This window comes from Rhineura floridana, chromosome 1 (assembly GCF_030035675.1).
Source record: "Rhineura floridana isolate rRhiFlo1 chromosome 1, rRhiFlo1.hap2, whole genome shotgun sequence".
Lineage (NCBI taxonomy): Eukaryota > Metazoa > Chordata > Lepidosauria > Squamata > Rhineuridae > Rhineura > Rhineura floridana.
This window is the reverse complement of record NC_084480.1, coordinates 147,309,397-147,331,701: the sequence shown is the minus strand read 5'-3', so window position 1 is coordinate 147,331,701 and position 22,305 is coordinate 147,309,397. Positions and strand designations below refer to the sequence as shown.

The 22,305-nt window shown below is 42.3% G+C and overlaps 1 protein-coding gene across 3 annotated transcripts in view; it reads left to right on the top strand.

The window, feature by feature from the left end:
* Positions 1-22,305, top strand: part of ELP1 (elongator acetyltransferase complex subunit 1) — a 51,792-nt gene that overhangs the window by 11,160 nt on the left and 18,327 nt on the right. For all 3 annotated transcript variants that reach the window (XM_061636176.1, XM_061636166.1, XM_061636184.1), the window contains exons 7-24: positions 1,756-1,855; positions 2,676-2,766; positions 5,642-5,765; positions 6,497-6,590; positions 7,189-7,422; positions 8,765-8,935; positions 11,891-11,984; positions 12,901-13,071; positions 14,209-14,315; positions 15,429-15,532; positions 17,357-17,410; positions 17,711-17,816; positions 18,302-18,417; positions 19,249-19,322; positions 19,444-19,522; positions 20,135-20,214; positions 21,218-21,355; positions 22,209-22,294. In XM_061636176.1, coding sequence (XP_061492160.1) covers positions 1,756-1,855; positions 2,676-2,766; positions 5,642-5,765; positions 6,497-6,590; positions 7,189-7,422; positions 8,765-8,935; positions 11,891-11,984; positions 12,901-13,071; positions 14,209-14,315; positions 15,429-15,532; positions 17,357-17,410; positions 17,711-17,816; positions 18,302-18,417; positions 19,249-19,322; positions 19,444-19,522; positions 20,135-20,214; positions 21,218-21,355; positions 22,209-22,294 — 2,023 coding nt within the window. The remainder of the gene's footprint in view (positions 1-1,755; positions 1,856-2,675; positions 2,767-5,641; positions 5,766-6,496; positions 6,591-7,188; positions 7,423-8,764; positions 8,936-11,890; positions 11,985-12,900; positions 13,072-14,208; positions 14,316-15,428; positions 15,533-17,356; positions 17,411-17,710; positions 17,817-18,301; positions 18,418-19,248; positions 19,323-19,443; positions 19,523-20,134; positions 20,215-21,217; positions 21,356-22,208; positions 22,295-22,305) is intronic.

Here is a 22,305-nt window from a genome sequence, read left to right as displayed (position 1 = left end):
ATTGTTGTAAAGTCACTTCTCTGCTCTTCTTTTTTACAAAATGCACTGGCTCATCGCTTAAGAGTTTTTCCATTGTCACATATTTGTAATTAATTCCATAGATTTTTTCTATGTCAAGCTCCATCACATCATTCCAGTCAAGAAAATTATCCAAGACGTTGATAACTTTATCACTAATATCTTCATTAGTTTCTTCAGAGACAACGTTGAATTCCAAACAGTAAACTTTATTTCTAACATCCGTAAACTCCAGATCTTTATCCAATTCCTCATTTGTTCCAGTCTCCATGGCTTGTATCTTCCCTTTAATTTTTCTTTTCTCATCTCTAATCCCATCAAAATCCTCTTTCACAGAATCCCCTATTTTTTTAAACTCCTGCATCATTTTGCTAAGTTCAGTTTTCATCTCCTGTCTGCCCTGTCTCAGGGTTTGTTTCATTATCTCAATCTCACTCATTATTTTCTGAAACATAATTTCTTCCATGGTCTCAGTCACTTTACTGGTTGTCATTCTTAAAACCACAAAAACAAAAAATTATTTCAGCCACAATTGGGTTAATGTTTCAGGCTTGCAGACATCAATACAGCCTGCCTTATCTCTTATATATTCAGGAAAACAAAACAAGTTTAGTTCCCAGCTTCAAACAGTTAGTGGCGTCGTGAGTAAGCAGATTCGTCAAAATGAAATAGACCAAAAAAAAAAATAGTTCCAGACATAATACTCCAAAGTTCATAAATCAAAATTATTTATTTTTTCCCCCTCCTCGAAATAAAAATCCCTCTTCCGTTAATATCTTTAGAATGCACTTCCAGGCCCGCTTTTTGCAATAAAAACAAAGATAAGCTTTTTTCGATTTCTTTCCTCCTTAGTTTCATGAGTGAAAGAGAAAATTTTTAACTCACCCAGCAGTTCTTTATAGCTGATTCATTGACAAATCTCTTTTTGGTGCAACAATTTAAACCAAGTAAAAAAAAAATGGAAAGAAGGATGCTTGCCTGTTAGTTCGTTTTTCTTTGAAGAAAAGATAAACGTGTCGCTTAATCAGCAAGAGCTTTGATGGAAGTCCGTCCGGCATTCGCTGGCTGAACTTTCTCTCATAAATTAATGAAATCCAGTCCTTCCAACAAAAACAGGCTTTGTGGTTAATCTCACGTTTCTCCCTGACCTGGAGAAAATCTTAACCAGTCAAAAAAAAAACATTCTGACTGATTAAAGCTGAAAAAGCTTCTTCTGAGACAAGAGCTTGTCTCAGAGGCAGCACAGGTGAAATCACCCTTCCCGGAAGTCGCATACACAAACTCTTAGACTAATTTATCTCACGGTCTTCTAGAGTCTGCTTCATTGCTCTCCTAGCATGGGCAGGAGCAACAAGTCAATCCCTAAATTAGCATTACATCTAAACCAGAGATCATGGTTTGTTTTGCTTATCCAAGTCATGATTGTTTAGCAAAGAACAAATCTTGGCTTCAGATCATGGATTGTTTAGAGTGAAACAAACTACGACCCCCAGTTTGCTAAGCCAGAGATTGTGCTTTGTTGCTCACACTCACTATTGCTTATTTACCATGGCATATGAATCTAGCCAGTGATAGGTCCCCCTTTATTTTCCAGCCTCATCTATCCAAAAATTAATCTGGCATCCAAGGGGAGAGGGGGCTAGCAAGACAGGGCATGTGTAGTTGAAGAGCAGCTACCCGCCCATCCCTCTATTGCTTCTGGGTGAACAGGAAGTGCACATTGTTTTATTTTCCCAGGAAGTGCTGCCTGCTTTGTCATGGGATGACCATAGACCTCGAATCACCTGGAGAGGAGATGGACAGTATTTTGCAGTGAGCACTATTTGTCCAGAGACAGGTTGGTTTGCGTTAAAAACAATATAGTGCTAAAAACTTTGGGCTGAGCAAGGGATAAAAATCAGGATTTTAAAAAGTAAGAATACTCAGTCATCATCACCATGATACAGTATTTGACGTGGTTCTGTCCTCACTCTGGTGCCTCACCAAGAGATGAAGCCCCATGGAGACAGATGTAGATGTGCTGTTGCAGCTCTGGCTCTTCTTGAACTCTTGGGACAAAGTAAACTGGCCACAGTCTGATACTCAGTTAAGAAATCACAAAATCTATTTCCGCCCCAGATGCTGAGATCATCCGTGGGATCCCTGAGTGCACCCTTTTCCTTTCTCCCATATGTGAATGGCTGCAGTGTTGCACTTGGAAACTATATTGCAGTGAGGACTCTGGATCTATAAACCTCCACTAATAAGCATGTGCAAAGAGCACATGCATGTATATTTTATTTATTGTTTATTAGATTTACATTCTGCACTTTGTATAAACCTCCACCAACAGGGGCCACATGGGTGCAGAGCACATAACTGTATATTTTAGTTTTTATTTATTAGATTTATATCTCGCACCTTCTTCCAGTCTGCGCATGCAAACACAACCTAGGGAGCCCTTGCACATTTGTACACACACATGCACATGTACACATTCAGCCATAATAATAGGCATTTCACCAGTTTCGTAGAAAAGAGAAAAGGGAATTCTCTTTGGAAGACTTTATGGGTGAAACATTGTCGATGGTTCCTGAAGCCTAGAAAACTGTTCTAATGAGTCTTTGTGTGTGTGTTTGTGTGTGTGTATGTGTGCCTGATCCTTTCTAAAAATGCAGGTGCTCGGAAAGTCAGAGTGTGGAGCAGAGAGTTTGTTTTGCAGTCTACAAGTGAGCCTGTCCCAGGACTAGAACAAGCACTGGCCTGGAAGTGAGTAAGGAAGAGCTGCTGTTTGTGGTGTGCAATTGATTTGCGTTCTGTTCACGTGTACCCATTATAACGGCACCAGCCTAGGATTTTAAAGGCAGTGACTTCCCTGTGAAACCCAATTAGCTCCAACCCATCCCTTCGTTCAGCCCTTAGCAAGCACTCAAAATTAAGTAGAGGATGGCTTTGTACAGTGTGTTGCAGGATAGTGGTGGAAGTACTGTATCTTGCTTTCTGTTTGATTTATATGACACATAGGTGCCACTTCTGGATTTGTCACATTCTATCATGCATGGGCAGCCACAAGGGGGAGGGGCAGTTCCACACCCATGTGATTGCTGAATTTCTTTTTAAAAAATAAAAATAACCAAAAAGAATAAGCTAGCCATTGTGGAACCTGAGATAGGATGCAAAATGTGCAGGTGTTTGTTTTGTGAGAAACCAGCCTGGTCTCACCTTTTAGTGTTGTAGCCAGTGAATGAAATCATAGCAATTATTGACATTTAGGGAAAAGATCTAGCCAGAGATCTAGAAAAATATTAGACAAAGAAAAGGGCATTGTCATGAGAAGGGACTTTTTTGGAGTACATTTTAAAGCCTCCCCCCCTCCTTCTTTTTCCCTGGTAGAGAAAGTATTGCTGCCCCACAGAAAACAATCTGGATATTCAGTATTTTAATATCGCTACGATTAAGCAGTAGTATGCTTATTTATTTATTTATTTATTATTTATTTAAAATATTTCTATTCCGCCCTTGTACCCTATAATAGGGCATTCAGGGCGGCTTACAATAAAATCGACCACATACATAATAAAATTGTACACAATAAAGATCACAAAAACATTAAAATAAATTAAAATACATAAAATACAATTAAAATACATAAAATTATATATATATACACACACACACACACACACACACATATAGGGGAGTGGTACTGAAGGGACTAAAGAGGTAAAATTAAAATAGAAGGCTAAAATCAGTTCAGGCTCTACCTTCAGTCCCTCCCAAAGGCTCTCTGGAACAAGATGGTTTTCAGAAGTCTCTGGAAAGCCATCAGGGAGGGAGCAAAGTGGGCTTCTTGGGATAGGGTATTCCAAAGCTTGGGGGCCACAGCTGAAAAGGCTCTCTCCCGCGTGCCTGTCAGTCTAACATCTTTCATTCCAGGCACACAGAGGAGACCAGAGGCAGATGATCTTAAATCCCGGGCAGGTACATATGAGCATAAGCGGTCCCTCAGGTACATTGGTCCAAGGCTGTTTATCGCTTTAAAGGTCGGAACCAGTACTTTGAATTGGGCCCGGAAACAAATTGGAAGCCAGTGGAGTCAATAAAGCACAGGGGTGATATGCTCCCTGCACCGCAATCCAGTTAACATTCTGGCCGCTGCATTTTCAACCAAATGCAATTTCCGGACCATTATCAAAGGCAGCCCCACATAGTGTGTGTTACAGTAATCAAGCCTCGATGTCACCAATGCATGTGTCACTGTGGCTAAGTCAACTGCCTCCAGGTATGGGTGCAGCTGGTAGATGAGTTTGAGTTGGCCAGAAGCACTCCTGGCTACCGCAGCCACCTGATGTTCAAGCAGCAGGGCAGGACCCAGGAGTACTCCCAAACTGTGGATCTTCTCCTTCAAGGGGAGTGCAACCCAATCCAGAACAGGTTGCAGCCCTATCCCTGGCAGTTCTCCCCTTGACCAGCAACACTTCCGTCTTGTCTAGATTAAATTTCAGTTCGTTAGCCCACATCCAGCCCTTCACAGACTCCAGGCACTGGTTTAGGATGAGCACTCCCTTCCTGCAATCAGGTGGTAGGGAGAGATAGACTTGTGTGCCATCAGCATATTGACATTGAACTCCAAATCTCCAGATGCCCTCTCCCAGTGATTTCATATAGATATTAAAGAGCATGGGAGACATAGTATGTTTACCCAAAAATGAAAGGTAGCAGCAAAGATAGGAGATCGCGATCTTTCTAATTTGGGTTCTTATTTCAAGCAAACAAAAAACAGAGTAGCCCAATGTTGTTATGCTATTATATTAGTCTTTTTTGGTGAAGCAGGGAGCTGTGAAGTTGATTGTCACAGAAGTTAATTAAAGTTAATTAAAGGCTGGAGAAGATGAAAGGAACCAGGGAAAGAAGTCAGTGTTACAGCAGCAGGTGGAAAGACTTCCTTTGGATCTCAGGCCTTTTTAATATTTTATTTAACAAAATTTATATACCACTTACTCAACAACAAATTTATACGTGGTTTACTGCAGAGCTTGGAAAAGTTACTTTTTTGAACTACAGCTCCCATCAGCCCCAGCCAGCATGGACACTGGATTGGGATGATGGGAGTTGTAGTTCAAAAAAGTAACTTTTCCAAGCTCTGGTTTACTGTCCATAGACAGGCAGCATGTTTACCCATTGAGCACTAATGAAGGGATGGGGCTCATCTATAAGTTTCTCAGAGGCCAAGGCTACCCAGTTCAATAGACCTAGTGCCCAGACCTCGTTGTTGTTAGGCACCAGATCTACCAGAAATGATAGACCTGTTCTCTGATGCTGGTTATGTTTGTTTAGAGTGTTTGCTTTGCCCCTTCCACCTGGAAAGATGCCTGTGGAATCTTGTGGATGGAGCTGTGCTGGAAGGGAAAATGGCAGTTCTCAGTGACTGGCATTTTGTTCTATGGGACTGCTCCCTAGGACACATGGAAGAACGTAAGACTCTTAAGAATCCCATGCGATATATGGGTTTTTCCTTCCCCACCCCTCACCTTCCACCTTATGGCAGGCATTTCACTGCTTCTTCTTTATAAAATGCATGTTTTAGCAATTGTTGTCTGAAACCTTATTTTCTTAAATTTTTGTCTTTATTTTCTTTATTGAGGCCCTCTGGAAGTCTGATTGCATCCACCCAAGAGAAAGCCAACAAGCATGATGTTGTGTTTTTTGAAAAAAATGGACTCCTTCATGGTGAATTCACACTTCCCTTCCAGAAAGGCCAAGTCAAGGTAGGATGGCTCTCTTTCTCAGTTAGCTGAATCCAAAGATTCTTTTTCTGATGCTGTTTGCCCCTCGTTAGAGGGAATTAGAATTATTTTGGAAACATTATTTTTAAATGTGAAGGAGATAATAATAATAATAATAAACTTTAATTTATAGGCCGCCTATCTGGCCAATGGCCACTCTAGGCGGCGTACAATAAAGCACGATAAAATACATGGTAAAATATGATACAAGAAAAACAATATAACCAGTACAGCACAATGCAAAATTACAATATTTAGTAGAGTTGTCAGTAATACAATTCTGAAGCGAGTTCACCTTAGAAGTCTCAAGTTCATAAAGGCCTGATGGAAAAGCCAAGTCTTCAGGCCTCGGCGAAATATATATAAGGAAGGGGCATGTCGAAGATCTATTGGGAGGGAGTTCCAAATCGTGGGGGCCACCACAGAGAAGGCCCTCTCCCGAGTCCTCACCAACCCAATCACTTTAGTTGACGGGACTGAGAGGAGGCCCTGAGTGGCAGATCTTGTAGGGCGGCACAATTTATGACGTTGGAGGCACTCCATCAGGTATACTGGGCCGAAACCGTACAGGGATTTATAGGTTAATACCAACACCTTGAATTGAGCCCGGAAAATAACTGGAAGCCAGTGTAGATTGTAGAGATGTTATCGACAGAAGAAAAATACATTCTGTTGAAAATGGCTCTGGCTTAATATGATACTTGTTGCTTTAGGTAAATGAGCTGCTCTGGAATTCAGACTCTGTGATATTGGCGGTATGGTTGGAAGAACTGAAAACTGAGGATAACTCTCAACCAAAGACATATGGTAAGAGCATAGAATTATTATCTGACTCTTCGTATAGCAAAACTGCCTAGATGTGCCCTCCACCAACCATCTTGGTGCATGACTGCCCGCAGGCATTTGTCTGCCCCCAGTCAGGTGGAGGATGTGTTGTATCAAGTGCATGTACTTGCATGCACCAATTAGTGTGATGGGTGCAATTGAGGAGATGCATTTTGAATTCTCAGAGGAGGGAAAATGGGGCAAAGGGAGAATTAGAGAGACTTGGCATCTGCTCAGAACCACATAGGGGAGGGGTCAGCAACCAGAGGCACCTGGGCCAATCCTGACATACACCCCTTAGGGGTTCTGCCTAGCCTCCCATTTACCAAACTCCAGGCAAAAGAGATGTGGAGAAAGAGATGCCTGTGACAAAATAACATGGTGGTAGCTACCAGCACTTGGGAAGTTCTTGTTTTCAATCTGGACTGAGTGCCACACAACTGGGCTGAGAAGAACTTCTAATATCTCAGAGGCTAGAGAGATTCAGAGTTGGGGTCCGTACTGTTTCTGGTTGTGGGTCTGATGTACAATTTGGAGTTCCCTGTCCTGCATTCTGTAATCGTTGTGTGTCTGTGTGCAGTTCAGTTGTGGACAGCAGGAAACTATCACTGGTATCTGAAGCAAAGCCTGCCTTTCGATAGCTCAGAGGGCGGGCAGCCACTTGTGTCCCTGGCATGGGACCAAGAGAGGCCTTATCGACTCCACATGCTCTGTCAACAGTGGCTCTACCTCTGCTGTGACTGGAAGTGGAATACTGATCGCAGCACTGGCGAGGGGGCAAGCGACTTGGCTAGCGTGGCAGTCATTGATGGAGGTATGTTTCCACAGAGCAGGAATTTTTTTTGGAAGGTGGACTATGAATGCAGAGAAAGCCATAGAAGTAAACTCTTAATCTGAACTTATTCTCTTACCCTCACCTTTCCATCCTCTCCCATAACATTTTGAATAATAAAATGAACGTGATTTCAGGGTAAGGCTGCAAGTACACAGGGATTCCCAGAAGCATCTGGCTGGCTGCTGTAGGAAGAAAAAGGACGCTGCACAAAGTAGACTTTTGATTTGATCCAGTTAGGCAGTTCTTACATTCTGATTCCATGGAAGTGTGCAAAAAAACCACCCCAAAATCCAACCCTCTAGAATTTGGTGTTCACCCTGGTAGTTGGCGTCATGGCAATCTTGGCACTGGCTGGTTTTTGTTTTTGTTTTAAAGCAAGGTTCTAGTCCATATAGCTGTATAGACAATATGTAGTGACGCTTCTGAAGTCAGAGGGGTACAGTCAGGCATCCGGTAGTTGGGGTGCAGCTATGCAAGGCTCCTCCCCATAACAAGCAGAAGAGGAATAAATAAGCAAATAACATAGGCATATGCTTAATTTTACATGATTTAAACAAGCCACAAAATTTAGTTGTGCAGAATACACAACATGGCCCTGTTTAAGGGCTTATTAACATGAGTGAAATGTTGGTATGAAGGAACCTAGGAATACTCTAAAGAAACCTTGTCTAAACTGATAATACAGTTGTAAAGAACGTAAATAGTTATTTCTCTTCCTTGTCTATGTATGATAATGATACTTCTTAGTATTTATATAGAATTTTCTGTGTCTTCCAATAATCTTTACAACAGCCTGATAAGGTTATTATTGAGCTATCCCTCAAGTTACTTTGGTATGATTATCAGCTGATGGGGCTGAGTCTGCAGGAATATAATGGCTTACCTAAGGCCACCAGGTTAGAGGTTTGAAGCTGGGACCTGCCTGCTCAGACTCTTAGCTCAAGTGATTACTGTACACTTAACAACTGGCCACTGGAAAGTATTAGCTTTCCATAAGAAAAAAATCTGTTTGTGATGGTTGTATGTTTGAGGCCGGCCTTGGTCACAGTGTTATATCAGATCGTACCAGAGAGAAGAGAAGAGAATTTGCTTCAGATCTCCCCAAGTATTGCTCCTCAGACTGATATCCAACATGCTGCAGCTTCTCATCTGCTGAATCTTGTTGCTTGATTTTTAAACATCAAAAATTCTGCATATTGCCTAAGTAAGAGTAAGACATTCAAATTACTCTGTCTCTGTATATCAACCTCTGCCTGTCAAAGTCTCTGCCTTGATGATGCCTGTTTAAGTGATTTTTCCCTCTCCTCTTCCTGTTTAAAAGACAAGGTACTGTTGACAGCCTTCCGGCATGCTGTGGTCCCCCCGCCTCTTTGTACATATCAGCTCCATCTCCCCTGTTTTGTCAATCAAGTTGCCTTCCTTATGGAGCCCTCTAGAAGCGGGGATCTTGCTGTCCTGGATACGAATAATAGGATTTCCATTTACAGATCAGGTGGGTAATCTGTGCATTCTAAACAGCAGCTAGGATGGTGACTTTCAACCTGCATTTTCTTTATGGCCACAGGTACGGCCATAATTTTGAAAGTTGACCCGTTTTGAAGCTATTGGGGGTGAACCTCAGCTTTTTGGATTGCACTCCTTGTTTTTGTTTTTCCATATAATGCAAAATAGTAAAGTCTGTTTTTAAAAGTCAAGAGGTTGGTAGGTGCATTAAACATTCCTGGTGGCTATATTTGAAAAACTGTGGGGGGTATCCAAAGAAATAATTGCGCTTGTTGAATGACTTCTGATTGTGCAACAAGACTTCCCCTCCCTCTCCTCTCCTGATGCACTCCCCCCCCCATCTGTCTCTCTTTCTCTCACACACACACCTGCTCCAGAGGGTTGGGAGAACCCCCAGAGCAGATTTGGTGGGGCACACAGGGGGGAAGAGAGGGAGGGGAACTTTCGTTGTGTGAGTGGAAGTTGTTTCATGAGCACAATTACTTCATTGAGTACAATCCTATGAAGTAAGGCAGTGGTTTTCCAGCTTCCTGGCTTCAAGGAACACTTTTCCATGTTGACTTACCTGCCACAGGATCTTTACGCATTGTGTAGGATTTTGTGGCATCTTCTAGGGCATGTAGTCAGTTCATATAGGAGGTTGGCCAAGTCTGTTCAGTATCAGTACTGCCTCACGTGAATGGAACAGCCAATTTATTTATTTAAGATGTTCATATGCTGACTTCATAATATTTATTCGAGGGGAATTTACAATGTAATTTAAAAGAATGCAATAATACATTTAATAATAATACAACAAAACAATTCAAGGTAAGAAACAAAGAACACAATTAGCACAATATACAATAAGTAAAAACTTCAGTTCCAGTGTTTTAAAATGTAGCATCCTCCCAACACTGTTTTAAAGCACAGACCATTAAAATGCCTAAGAAAAGGTCTCAGCCTGATGCCTAAAAGATCATAAAGCCTCATTGAGGAGGGAGTTCCACATAGGAGGGAAAGCCCGCTCCTTCTCAGCAGCTACATATTGCAGATGAAGATCAGTAGCGATGGGTAAACTATCTTTGAAGGAAGCCTGCTTGTCATTACTGAGTTTGCCACTGAGAAGTCTCTGATAAGCTTCCAAAGGTCTTTAGCATACAGTATGAACGTTGAACTAGGAAGGATTTAGTCTTCAGCTGCTAAGTCAGCATCAAAACCTGAGTAAAGCCTTGAGCTAAGTGGCACCACCACAGTTTGAGCGAAGGAGAAAAATAAAAAGGAGAACATTAAAAGTTACAGCATTGAAATTGGGTCCCTTGTTACAGGTTGGGGTTAGTTATTTATTTAAAATACTTCTGTTCTGCCCTTCTCCCCTACAATAGGGCACTCAGGGCGGCTTACAATAAAATGGAACATGTACAGAATAAAAATAACAAAAACATTAAAATAAATTAAAATACATAAAATGCAATTAAAATACATAAAATACAGTCAGTCAATCAGTATATACACACATACACACATATATATAGGGAGCGGTACTGAAGGGGCTACAGAGGTAAAAATTAACATAGAAGGCATAAAATCAGTGTCAGGCTCTACCCTCAGTCCCTCCCAAAGGCTCTTTTCAGAAGTCTCCGGAAAACCATCAGGGAGGGCATAGAGCGGGCTTCTTGGGGTAGGGTATTCCAAAGCTTGGGGGCCACAGCTGAGAAGGCTCCCGTGTGCCTGTCAGTCTAACATCTTTCATTCCAGGCACGCAGAGGGGATGAGAGGAGAGGGTTAAAGGTTAAGACTCTGAGTTGCATTCAACATAGCGCTAAGTTGAACATTCCTTCAGTGAAAGGATTTTTATCTTGTGCAATGGAGCATTCTCATTTCCCTCCCCCATGCACCCCCTAAATCTGTTCCTGGGGTTCCCCCAGGCCTCTGAAGTAGACTTGGGGATGGCTTGGGATGCGTGTGGAGGAGAAGGGAGGGAAATCCTCTTGTGCTAGTTGAAGTAATTCCACTAGTACAAGAATTTAGCTGAATACCACCCATGGGAGTGTTGTTCTTTCCTTTGAGAGGGAGATGGACATAGGTTAGTTTGCCTCTGTCTCAAGATTGATTTATGGTCAGTTTATCTAGAGCAATCAGTTTCTACTACCAGATAACTAAGATTCAGAATTGGGAATAAATCAGGCAAAGTTAGAAAGCCAGCAAACTTCATTAATTTGCACACTTCATTCTGATGTCCCAATGTTACTTCCTTTTTTAAAAAAGGGGAAGTGGGGAGTCTGTACTAGACAGACGGAAGAAAAGATGAAATTCCAATGCAATAGTTGGATGCCAAATGAAGATTAGACTCCATCAAGGTAGAGTGTGAATAAGTCTATTGCAACCATAGCAAGCAACACTCTTTTACTTCTTGAGCCTTCTTTAGAAATGTGTAAAAAAAAATTGCAACTGTAAAAAAAACCAGCAAAAGCAGGAGGACAAATCCTTGTGCTGATGTATTCTAGGCTCTCCTCTCCCACTTTTTTTCCCTCAGGCGGCACTTAGCTGAAGTTCAAGCCTGCCTTGAAATCATATCTTGGAAGTCCTTCCTGTAGCACAGGGATGAGGAACCCGTGGCCCACCAGATGTTGGACTCCAACTCCCATCATCCTTGACCATTGCCCATGCTGGCTGGGGCTGCTGGCAGCTGGAATCCAGCAACATCTTGGAGGGTTCCCTGTAGCTGCTCTGGCAAGTAGTTGCTAGTCAGGGGCTAGGGAAGTAAGAGTTGATCCCACACACAGCAGTACTCTTAAGTAACCCAGACACTAGGAGGACCTACTTTGATGGGTACCAGAGAAGAATAGGTACCTGGACGTTTTACATGCCTTCATTAATTAAACAGCAATCTTGTGACTAAACAGAGCAGATACAACTTCCCAGGCTGACGCTGATGTAGGTCTCTCACACATTCTCTTTGCAGATGGCCATAAAGATACAGACGCTACAGTTAAAATTGGTGCAGTTGGTGGAAATAGATGTAAAACTGCTGTCCCTCAGCTGGAAAAGTCATACAGGTACAGGAGGCTGGGGCAAAATATTTGTTCTTGAAGGACTGTGAAGCCAATATCAGAAATCCCTTTAGGTGGAACCGTTGGCTAGAGGCTGGGTAATGCTTCTGGACCACCTCTGGTTACCAGGGTAGCTTTTCACTTGACTTTCTGTATTGTTTCATAAGCATCATGTAGAGAAGGCAGAGGAGTTGCATGCATCCCTCCCTGATGTCTCGGGCAACGTGTGATTGCACCTTGAGCTCTCCACTGTTCTGGCCAGCTCACTGGTTATACACGTTATGGGCCGTTTTGGACCTAGCAATCCCAGCTTCATAGCCTGTGAGAATTAGGGCCACATGCTTCTCCTCCCTTTGCATCCTGGCTTCTGTACTTCAGTCCTGGCTGAAGCAAACTGTAGTTTTGTTTTGCATGTGAAAAAGAACTGTGGATTAATTTCTCTTTCCAAACCAGATCTTAAACCACCTTGGGTGTACACCCCAGTACTATACTATAATGGGTGAAAAGTAGCCCACAGACCTGATTCAAACAAGATTCACTTGATTTCTTAATGCTGGGTTACTGCATATTCGTGTTTAAACTAATTCAGTTTAACAGCAGCTTAACTGAGGTGAGGAGGTAGAATTTTCCTGTCAAGTCATCTCTTGATGACATGTGATGGAACATGCAGCCCTTAGCTTATGAAAGCTAAGGTAACCTGCAGCATGTACCTTGCAAAAGCATTTGTAGAGTCTTCTTACTTGCCAGAATTGGTTACCTCATGCTAACAGAAAATTCCTCCAAAGAAGATTGAGAATAATATTGTCTGTACTCTATGCCATTGTTTACTCAGGTGTATTTTAGAAACCTTTTGAACTGTGTGGAGGTGGGAATGGTTAATGTACCTATGTGAAGATTTTTTTCTTCATCCTTTTGGAAACAGAATCGCCCTTGATGACGACAGAGATGGGAGAAATCCACTGTGGTTTCGCCTTCTCACCTGGTTGCAGGATGGTCTGTTGCTGGCTGCTAGCCAGGGGCTCCTCCCGGCTCACACTGTCATTCACCATCTGAATCTATCCTCATCAGCAGAGAAGGGAAGCATTGATATCTGGTACTGGACAGGATTTTATGCCTGTGGTGCTAATTTTAGAAATTGCTTTGTGTGGTTTTGGAATGTTAAAGCAGCCTACTACCTTAATGCCCTTTTGGAAACGACTGGCTGGTTAAGCAGTTGCAGAGGCTTTGGATTGCTCTGGTGATGTGGAAAGCCAACATTTATATACTTTCTTGTCTCATTGTAGCCCATTTAGGTGTTTCTGATGTATAGAAAAAGCAACATTGCAGCAGAATAGCCAGTTAAGATTAGTGGGTGAGAGAACACTTACAAAAAGACTGTGAGATTGTTCATCTTGCTTGGCACCTTTATTGATAACCTTCCTATATATTTCTTGGTGATGTGCAAAGGGTGCGATCCTGCCATAAATTAAGTGTGAGTAAGACCCTTTGGGGGTCTGTATGAGAAGCTAGGTACAATATTGCAGCCAGACTCTGTAAACTGGTAGCTAACTTTCATTTTCGCTGAACAGAAAGTTAGGCACAGCTTGGTAGCCTGCACAAACCACTTCCTGTTCCGTGGCCTCATTTGTAATTTTTGAGTCTCTGACAGCAACTTCATAGCAAAGTTGTTGCCGAGTTTCTTTAAATCTTCTGTTTCATTCCTTTATGTTTTTACTTTCTAAGATGCTTGTTGTGTACTTTTATTGTATACATGTATTCATTTCCCACATTTGCATCACACTCTTCTTCCCAGGAGCTCAGGGCAATTATCCCATTAAGGGATATCCCATTTTTCCTCTGTAAAATAAACCACTAGGCAGAAAAATGGTAACTTGCCCAAGGCCATCCTATAGGGTTTAAGGCTGAACTGGCAATCTGAACTTGGGTCCTCCTAATCCAAATCCATTACTCTTGTCTCCTATACCATACATGGATCTGATGCATTTTAACAGTCTATGTTACAATGGTTAATAATATTAGAGACCAATATTGTCAGTAAGAGTTACGGAGACTTTGCTAGTCAGATTATTCCTTTTTTAGGGATCATTTTAAAGAACGGTCCAGATTCTAACTTGGGGTTCCAGTACCTATGCTCTGCACCCCACCTTCTACAGTTATTGCTGCAAAAATGACTGAGCTCAAGTTAAGCACTGCACAATCAACTTTCTCCCTTTTGTACACCTTATTGTAGTTCACCTGTGACTGTGGATGGAGTTGTAATCAGCCTCTGTTGCAACCCAAAGACCAATGTAGTGGCTGTGCAACTTTCTGATGGCCAAATAATGAAGTACCTCTGGGGTACGTATGATCACTGGTATTCACATATCCAGTTGGGTAGGCGGAGGAGTACAGACATGGGAAGGGGCTGTAGCTTTGCACAGAGTGCACACTTTGAACTTAAGAATGGCCCAGGCTCCATCTCTAGTGAAAAGGATCTCTGGTAAAAAGGCTGGGAAAGACCCCCACTTGAGACTTTTGAGGGCAGCTGCTGCCAGCCAGAGTAAGCAATACTTGGCTTAGATGGCCCAGTGTTCTGACTCAGTGTGAGGCAACTTCATATGCTCACATGCCGTAAAAATCCATGAGCTGACTTATTGCCTTATCTAGCACATTTCATGCTTTCATTTGCCAAATGGTACAGTGTGTAACGTGTTGTGCATGTATTCTGTTGCATACAGTTGTGTGCAGGTGTGTATTTTATATAATGGCCTTCCCCACCTGGGTGCCCTCCAGATGTATTGGATTACAGCTCCTGTCAGCCTCAGCCAGCATGGCCAGTGGCCAGGGATGACGGGAGTTGTAGCCCCAAAACATCTGGAGCGTACCAGATTGGGGCTGCTATGTAACATCACTAGAAGTTTCCAGAGCCTGGGCTAGTTAATGCCAAGTAGAATGGGCTGTTCCTGGGACCAGCTTGTCTATGGGACCTGCTGTTTTCTCTTGCTCTTTAGGCAGCTCCACATGTTATGATTCCCCTGGGAAACACCACTATAGCCCTGGTGTTTCCCATAGTATACCTGTAAATTTTGAATTATCATGTACGTGCCTCTGGGACATCCCCTAATCTAGCGCTGTGAGAGATAGCTTAGCTTGTCCAGCACCATTCCAAGATATGACTGAATGTAAAGGGTGCTGAGAGCTGTTATGTGACCCCTGCTCCCCTCACAGAGCTACAATCCCCAGAGTTCTGTGGGAAGAGGGACTGACTGTTAAACCATTCTGGTAGTTGTAGCTCTATGAGGAGAATAGAGGATCTACTAACAACTCTCAGGACCCTTTACCAACCACAGTTCACAGGATTCTTTGGGGGAAGCCATGACTGTTTAAAGTGGAATAATAGTGGAATAAATGTATCATGTGAATGTGGCCTTTATCACATAGACCTGATCTGTCTTCTCCCTCCCGCTTCAGGAGCTGAAACACCAGTTGTCACCCCGTGGCTGAACAGCAGTGGTTCAGCTGTCCGGTTTCCTTCACCCTGTATGCAGACTGCAATGACTGTAATTGGTGGTGAAGTAAGTAAACAATAAGCATGACATTTTAGACCACATCACTAGTTGTGTCCTCCACCTGAATATTTCTTGTTTGAATCCTTTGCTGGTGGTTCTTCCCTGTTCACTTTCATGTCCATGTTATGAGCTTTTAAGTCAAAAGTTCAATATTATTTGAGGCTGAGCCTGTTTGTGCATTGAACTCATTGGAGGTTTTGTTGTTGTTATATGCCTTCAAGTCGATTACGACTTATTTTATTTATTTATTTACTTATTTTATTTATACCCCACCCTTCCGTCCAGCAGGAGCCCAGGGCAGCAAACAGAAACATTAAAAACACTTTACAACATCATAAAAAGACCTTAAAATACAATTAAAACAAAACAATGTTAAAAACATTAAAAAAACTTTAAAAACATCTTTAAAAAAAAAGATTAAAGATATTAAAAGACATATTAAAAGCAATTCTAACACAAACGCAGACTAGGATAGGTCTCAACTTAAAAGGCTTGTTGGAAGAGGAAAGTCTTCAAAAGGCGCCGAAAAGACAGCAGAGATGATGCCTGCCTAATATTTAAGGGGAGGGAATTCCACAGGGTAGGTGCCGCCACACTAAAGGTCTGTACAGAACGAACCTCCTGATAAGATGGTATCTGCAGGAGGCCCTCACCTACAGAGCACAGTGATCAGCTGGGTACATAAGGGGTAAGATGGTCTTTCAGGTATCCTGGACCCGAGCTGTATAGGGCTTTGTACACCAAAACTAGAACCTTGAACTTGGCCCGGTAGCAAATGGGCAGCCAGTGCAATTCTTTCAGCAGCAGGGTGACATGTTGGCGATACCCTGCCCCAGTGAGCAGTGTCGCCGCTGCATTTTGCACTAGCTGCAGCTTCCAGACCAACCTCAAGGGCAGCCCCACATAGAGCACATTACAGTAATCCAGCCTAGAGGTTACCAGTGCATGGACAACAGTGGTCAGGCTATCCTGCTCCAGGAATGGCCGCAGCTGTCTTATCAGCCAAAGCTGGTAAAAGGCACTCCTAGCCACAGAGGTCACCTGGGCCTCTAGGGTCAAAGATGGATTCAGGAGCCCCCCCCCCCCCCCAGACTACGGACCTGCTCTTTCAGAGGGAGTACAACCACATCCAAAGCAGGCAACTGACCAATTATCCGAACTCAGGAACCACCAACCCACAGCGCCTCTGTCTTGCTAGGATTCAGACTCAGTTTATTGGCCCTCATCCAGTCCATTCCCATAATTTTCTATACCATTGGTCCAGTGATAGTCCATCTAGGTTTTTCCAGCACTGAGCAATCGAATGACGGGCAGTTTACTGGACTTTTTTCAACTTGATATAAACCACTTCGATGTTTTTAAATGAAATAGCGGTATACAACTATAGTTATAAAATAAATGTTTTAATATTTTGTTTACTATGGGTGTTTTATTTATTTAATATTTGAGTTTTTGTTGTTTTAGTAAATCTTGCAAATGGCCCTAAAGTTTGATAATGAAGGGTGGTATATACATATTTTAAATAAAATAAAATTGTCAGGGGTTGTGGGCCGTGAAGTTTCGGTTCCCTGCATAGGTCTTCCCATGCCCATATCTAGCAGAAGCAGAATAAATTCTGAAAAATATGTTGATTTTTATACAAATACGTTATATTCAGATGATTTGTACAAGTCATAGATTTTACCCAGGTTTTTTTAATTAGGCTTTGGATTAACTTGGTGCCCAATTTTGATTCCTAGCACAGAATTCATAGATCACCAGTCTGTGGCTTGTTTGCTTTCTAACCCTGTGCCTTGCCTTTTCTTCTTCTTCTTCTTTTTCTCTTCTTAGGAAACCATCTTTGGCCTGAGTGACAGATGCCGTTTTTTTATTAATGACATTGAGGTACCAGCTCTTCCTCCAGCTCTCTCTCACCTGTTGCCTCTCGAACATAGAAACACAGGAAGCTGCCTTATACTGAGTCAGACTGTTATTGGTCCATATAGCTCAGTATTGTGTACACACTAACTGGCAGCGGCTCTCCAAGGTTTCAGGCAGCCCTACCTAGAGATGTTGGGGGTTGAACCTGGGACCTTCTGCATGCAAAGTAGATGCTCTGCTACTGAGCTAGGCCCTTCCTCTATAAAAGTCACATAACGTTCCCTGCAATGATCTACAGCAGGGATTCTTCTCTGCCTTCCACAGGTTGCTTCAAATGTCACATCCTTTGCCGTCCATGATGAGTTCCTGTTGTTGACCACACATGCTCATACCTGCCAGTGCCTGTCTCTGAGGAACACATCCCTGAAAGGTAACATGCCTACCAATGGAGGATGTTCTGGTCAGTTGTTTCTCAGACATCTTCTTCTTTCACATCTTCCTAAACCTCTCCTAAGCACAGATATCCATCTATGGATGGCTGTTGCTTTTGATTCTTCAAAATGGCTGCTGATGCACCGTCTTTTTGTTATCTCATTTTCCCATCCTACAGCAGCATAAAGAGGATGAACATAGCTTGCTGCAGACTTTATAAACCAGACTGTTCTAAGATCCCCAGAACAGATTTTTGGGGGTGGGTGGGGGAAGGCATGAGGAGAGGGAGAGGAAGTCCCATTGTGCAGGTGGAAGTTCTAGTGGTAACAGCACAACTTTGTTGGATACAGCTCAGCATGTCAGGCTTTGGGGTGTAAATCCAGTGTCCTTTTATTAGGCACCTTTTCCTCCTTCATAAAAAAATAAACAAGCAGTTCTGTCTTTTGCACTGAGTTTTTGTACTATTAACTGTGGCATTTTCAGTTTTGCAGTCAGGTTTGGGCAACTCTTCTGTCCCCAATAGCGAGACGCTGCGCAAGGTGGAAAGAGGATCCCGGATAGTCACAATTGTGCCACAGGAGACAAAGCTAATATTGCAGGTGAGCACTCTCCATTTATGCCCAAAGCACCTTGCTCCAATATGGTTTTATTTGTTGCATGGGGAAAAAAATAACTGGGCTACATAAACAGAATACTTATGTCACACAACTGTTGCTTGAGTGTTCCATTCAGAAATTAGATTGGGTAGATCATGTCTGAATGATTCCCCACATACAGAACTAGCATGCTGAGGAGGGCTGCACCATTCTCCCTCATGTGCCAGTATTCTTGTTTAGAAATAAGAATATGCATGGGGCAGCATACAAGCATGCTATGTCCAGCAGGGGCAAATTCAGAAATGCAGGGTCCCTCCATGAGTCCACACTCCACTACAACAAACATCGCTAAGAGCCAATCAGCACAAAAAGGGATGCTGTGTTAGCCACTAAGAAGAGTCTTCTCAGTGGCTGACTCACCTCTTTTCACTCTAATTGACTCCAGTCAGCATAAAAAGACAAGAACTCTTCTGTGGCTAACATGCTCCCCTTTCATGATTATTGGCTCATACATAGTGACCTGGCTGGGACCCTGGTCTCCAAAAAGTAACGGGTCTGTGACACACACACACACGACCCTGGATGACTGTGCTCCTGGTTATGTCCCCCACCTGCAGTCTAAAGTCCTCTATGTATGTTAGGCAAACTCCCTCTGTTTAGACACTTGCTACAATCTTTTTTGTTTAACCAAGCTTTCCCTGAAGTGTGACCAGGTCTGAATGCTGTCTCAAGTGGCTGCAAAAGGGACAGTCTTTGCCTCCTGCTGCTATCGGCAGTACATGATCATGGCGTTAGCATCAAAGGTGGCAAATTTATATTAGGATCTTTCCGTAGATGCCAAGAGGAAACTTGGAAACAGTTCACCATCGTGCCCTTGTTTTGGCCCAAGTCCGCAAGTGGCTGGATGGGTGAGTCACGCTGATTGGCTTCCCTGCCTGAAGGGTGTTGGAAGCATATTGTTTACAAGTGCTTTTCTCTTTCTATGACTGTATTAGAACTGACTTAGTTCCATTCTGCCTATTCTACCAGCCTCCAGTTTAAAGAAGCATTTGAATGTATGAGGAAGCTCCGAATCAATCTCAACCTCATTTATGACCACAATCCAAAGGTAAGTTTGAGTAAAGCCATTGTCATTTGACTCAGGCTGCATCTGATTGGGGGCTGGGGAGTGAAGATTGTGAATGGATGCCTATAAACAAAAAATATATTCTCTCATTATCAGGGTGTGGTGATTGCGGCACTTGCCTGGGTGCAACCTGAACATCACAAATGCTTGCAGGAGGTTGATAGTCATTAGGGCTGTCATCCAGCTAAAGAAATCTAATCAATCAATTGTATAAGTTTTAACTGATTCATCTATCAATTTCAATCTGCATAAACGTAAAAACAATTGTCCTGAAGCAAGTAGCAGACTTTATTTTTTATTAGATGATGGGGTGTTTCCTATCTCTTGACCTAAGTTAGGCGATCAGGAAATATGACTTCTGCATCAGGTCATACTGAAATTTAGATAACATCTCCTCCTAATACTATTTCTGATACCTATCTGGGTTGTGTGAGAATTCCACAGGTTTATCCATTGTAAGCCATCTGTACGGTGTTTATAGTAGGTCTGTGAAAGCCCATTTTAGCATAAAATTTGCATTTGATTTATTTTGCATAATAAAATAGGAGCATGAATTTAATAGGTTGAAGCTAATACTTCTTGGTTTCATTTCAGGTTTTCCTGGAAAACGTGGAAACATTTATAAAACAAATTGATTCAGTGAATTATATCAATTTGTTCCTCACCGAGTTGAAGTGAGTAGTGCCTAGTTAATATCCTTTGAGTTAAAGACTGAGTTAAATCTGGATGCTGGTTTTAAAAATGCAAAATGGCTTTTAGAGAAGCAGAGGAGAGGAGTGCTTAACCCTTTCTCCATCTTATCATTTTTTCCATTTCAAACCCGGTCCTCCAAAGTCATTTCTCCTCTGGAGCAGAAAAAACAGTGCTCTGAATTCCCCCCTGCTGAAGCTGCTCCACTTTTCCAAAGGCAGGGCTCTGTTGCATGCATTATTTAGCATAAACTTTGCCAACCTGCTGCTTTCCAGATGTTTTTAACTACATGGGAGTGTTAGTCAGAAAAAACTGTTCTGGAGGGCATCAGGTTGGTGAGGTCTGCATAAGTGTGTAACACAGAGTTAGGCATTGAGCAAGTTCTTGTGCTACAATCTTTAGATTGCTGAAAGGAAATGAGCGATCTTTCAAGATAGCAGCGTAAATACAATATATATTAAAGTGAAAAGGAACAAAATCATTCAGGCTGTCTACAGGGGCTCAGGTAACCAGGAGAAGGAATTGGATATTTTGGATGAAATTTGCTATGTTTTCATAATTTTATGAGGACTGGTTGAGAGGGAAGTCACACTCCTTTAAATATGTATGATCAGAAAAGTACTGATAGGACTGGGTGTACCATGCAATTTTTTAAAAATCCAAATTCTGCATTAAGAAAAGGTGCATTTGCAATCTGTGTAAATTATGCAGATTCAGTTTGTTGTGATTTCTTCTTCTTTTTGCATTATTATTCGACATTTGTTATTTGTGCAAAATGTATTGTGATTTTTCTTGCTATGCGGAGGGTTTGTGAACAATATAATTCCAACCTCAACTTCTGGAACATTGTGCTTTTGATGAATTGTAACATACAAACACCCCCTACCAACTCTTTAAGTATAATTATTATGTTTACCCTGTATACATAATTGTATTAGAGATGTAACTAGACTCAACTCTCTTGTTACGTTATGTGCTCCTTCCTAGAGAAGAAGACTTCACAAAGACTATGTATCCACCTCTAGATCCGGCCAGTGTCCGTGAGCTGCGCAACTCTGATAGAAAGAAGGTTGACCTCATCTGTGATGCTATGAGAGCAGCCATGGAGAACATCAGTGCTCCCAAGTACTTAGCATGCCATTATTCATCTCTTTTTATAAAAGCCATGATACCCAATATTCCATCACATTGTGGTCAATGTGACCAAGAACCAGAACCAATGCAAACAGGGATGCAGGATCTATGCAGAAAGGAAAAGGCTTGACTCTTAACGGCTGGGGTTACCAGTCTGCCAGAGTTGTGAGGAAGGAGGACACATTTTTCCCCCACGTCCACCAGAAATCCTCAGAGCTTGGGGTTCAGTGTTTGGGGAGAGAAGGGAATGCAGCTTCTGGCTGAAGCAGTGGTGAGTCTCCTTTCTCAGGGCCTGCAGGCTGTGACTCCTCAGGGTATCAATAAGCAGAGGAAAGATTGGAAAGCAATCCTGGCCCCCTCCATTTGCTCTTTTCATTCCAGTGACAGAGGCCCCATCTGCACTATACGTTTAAAGCAGTATCATGACTGCTTTAAATAGTAATGACTTCCCCCAAAGAATCCTGGGAACTGTAGTTTGCTACGGGTGCTAAGAGTTGTTAGGAGACCCCTATTCCCCTCACAGAGTTACAGTTCTCAGATTAGATTAATAATCAGTCTTTCTTCCCAAAGAACTCTTTGCTTGGAGCCTGGAGTTTCCAATTTCCCCTGGAGCTAGATCTGTAGGAATGTTTTCCCTGTCCCTAAGAAATTCTGCTCATCCTATCAAAATTGTCAAAAAATTATTAGCTATTTTCCCTGAGACAAAACTCTCAAATTCATTTTTGAATTCTGCTTAGTGTGAAATTTCAGTTGCAATTCCACATCAAGCAAAATATGGGAGAAATAAAAAAGCACCAAAGTCCAGAGGTTTTTAACACCTGTCTTTTCTCCCTGGCATCTTTAGATACTGTTTGTCCATACTGACCTCACATGTGAAAAAGAGTCCCCCAGAACTGGAAACTGCTCTGCAGAGAATTCGTGAGCTTCGAGGTACAGTACTA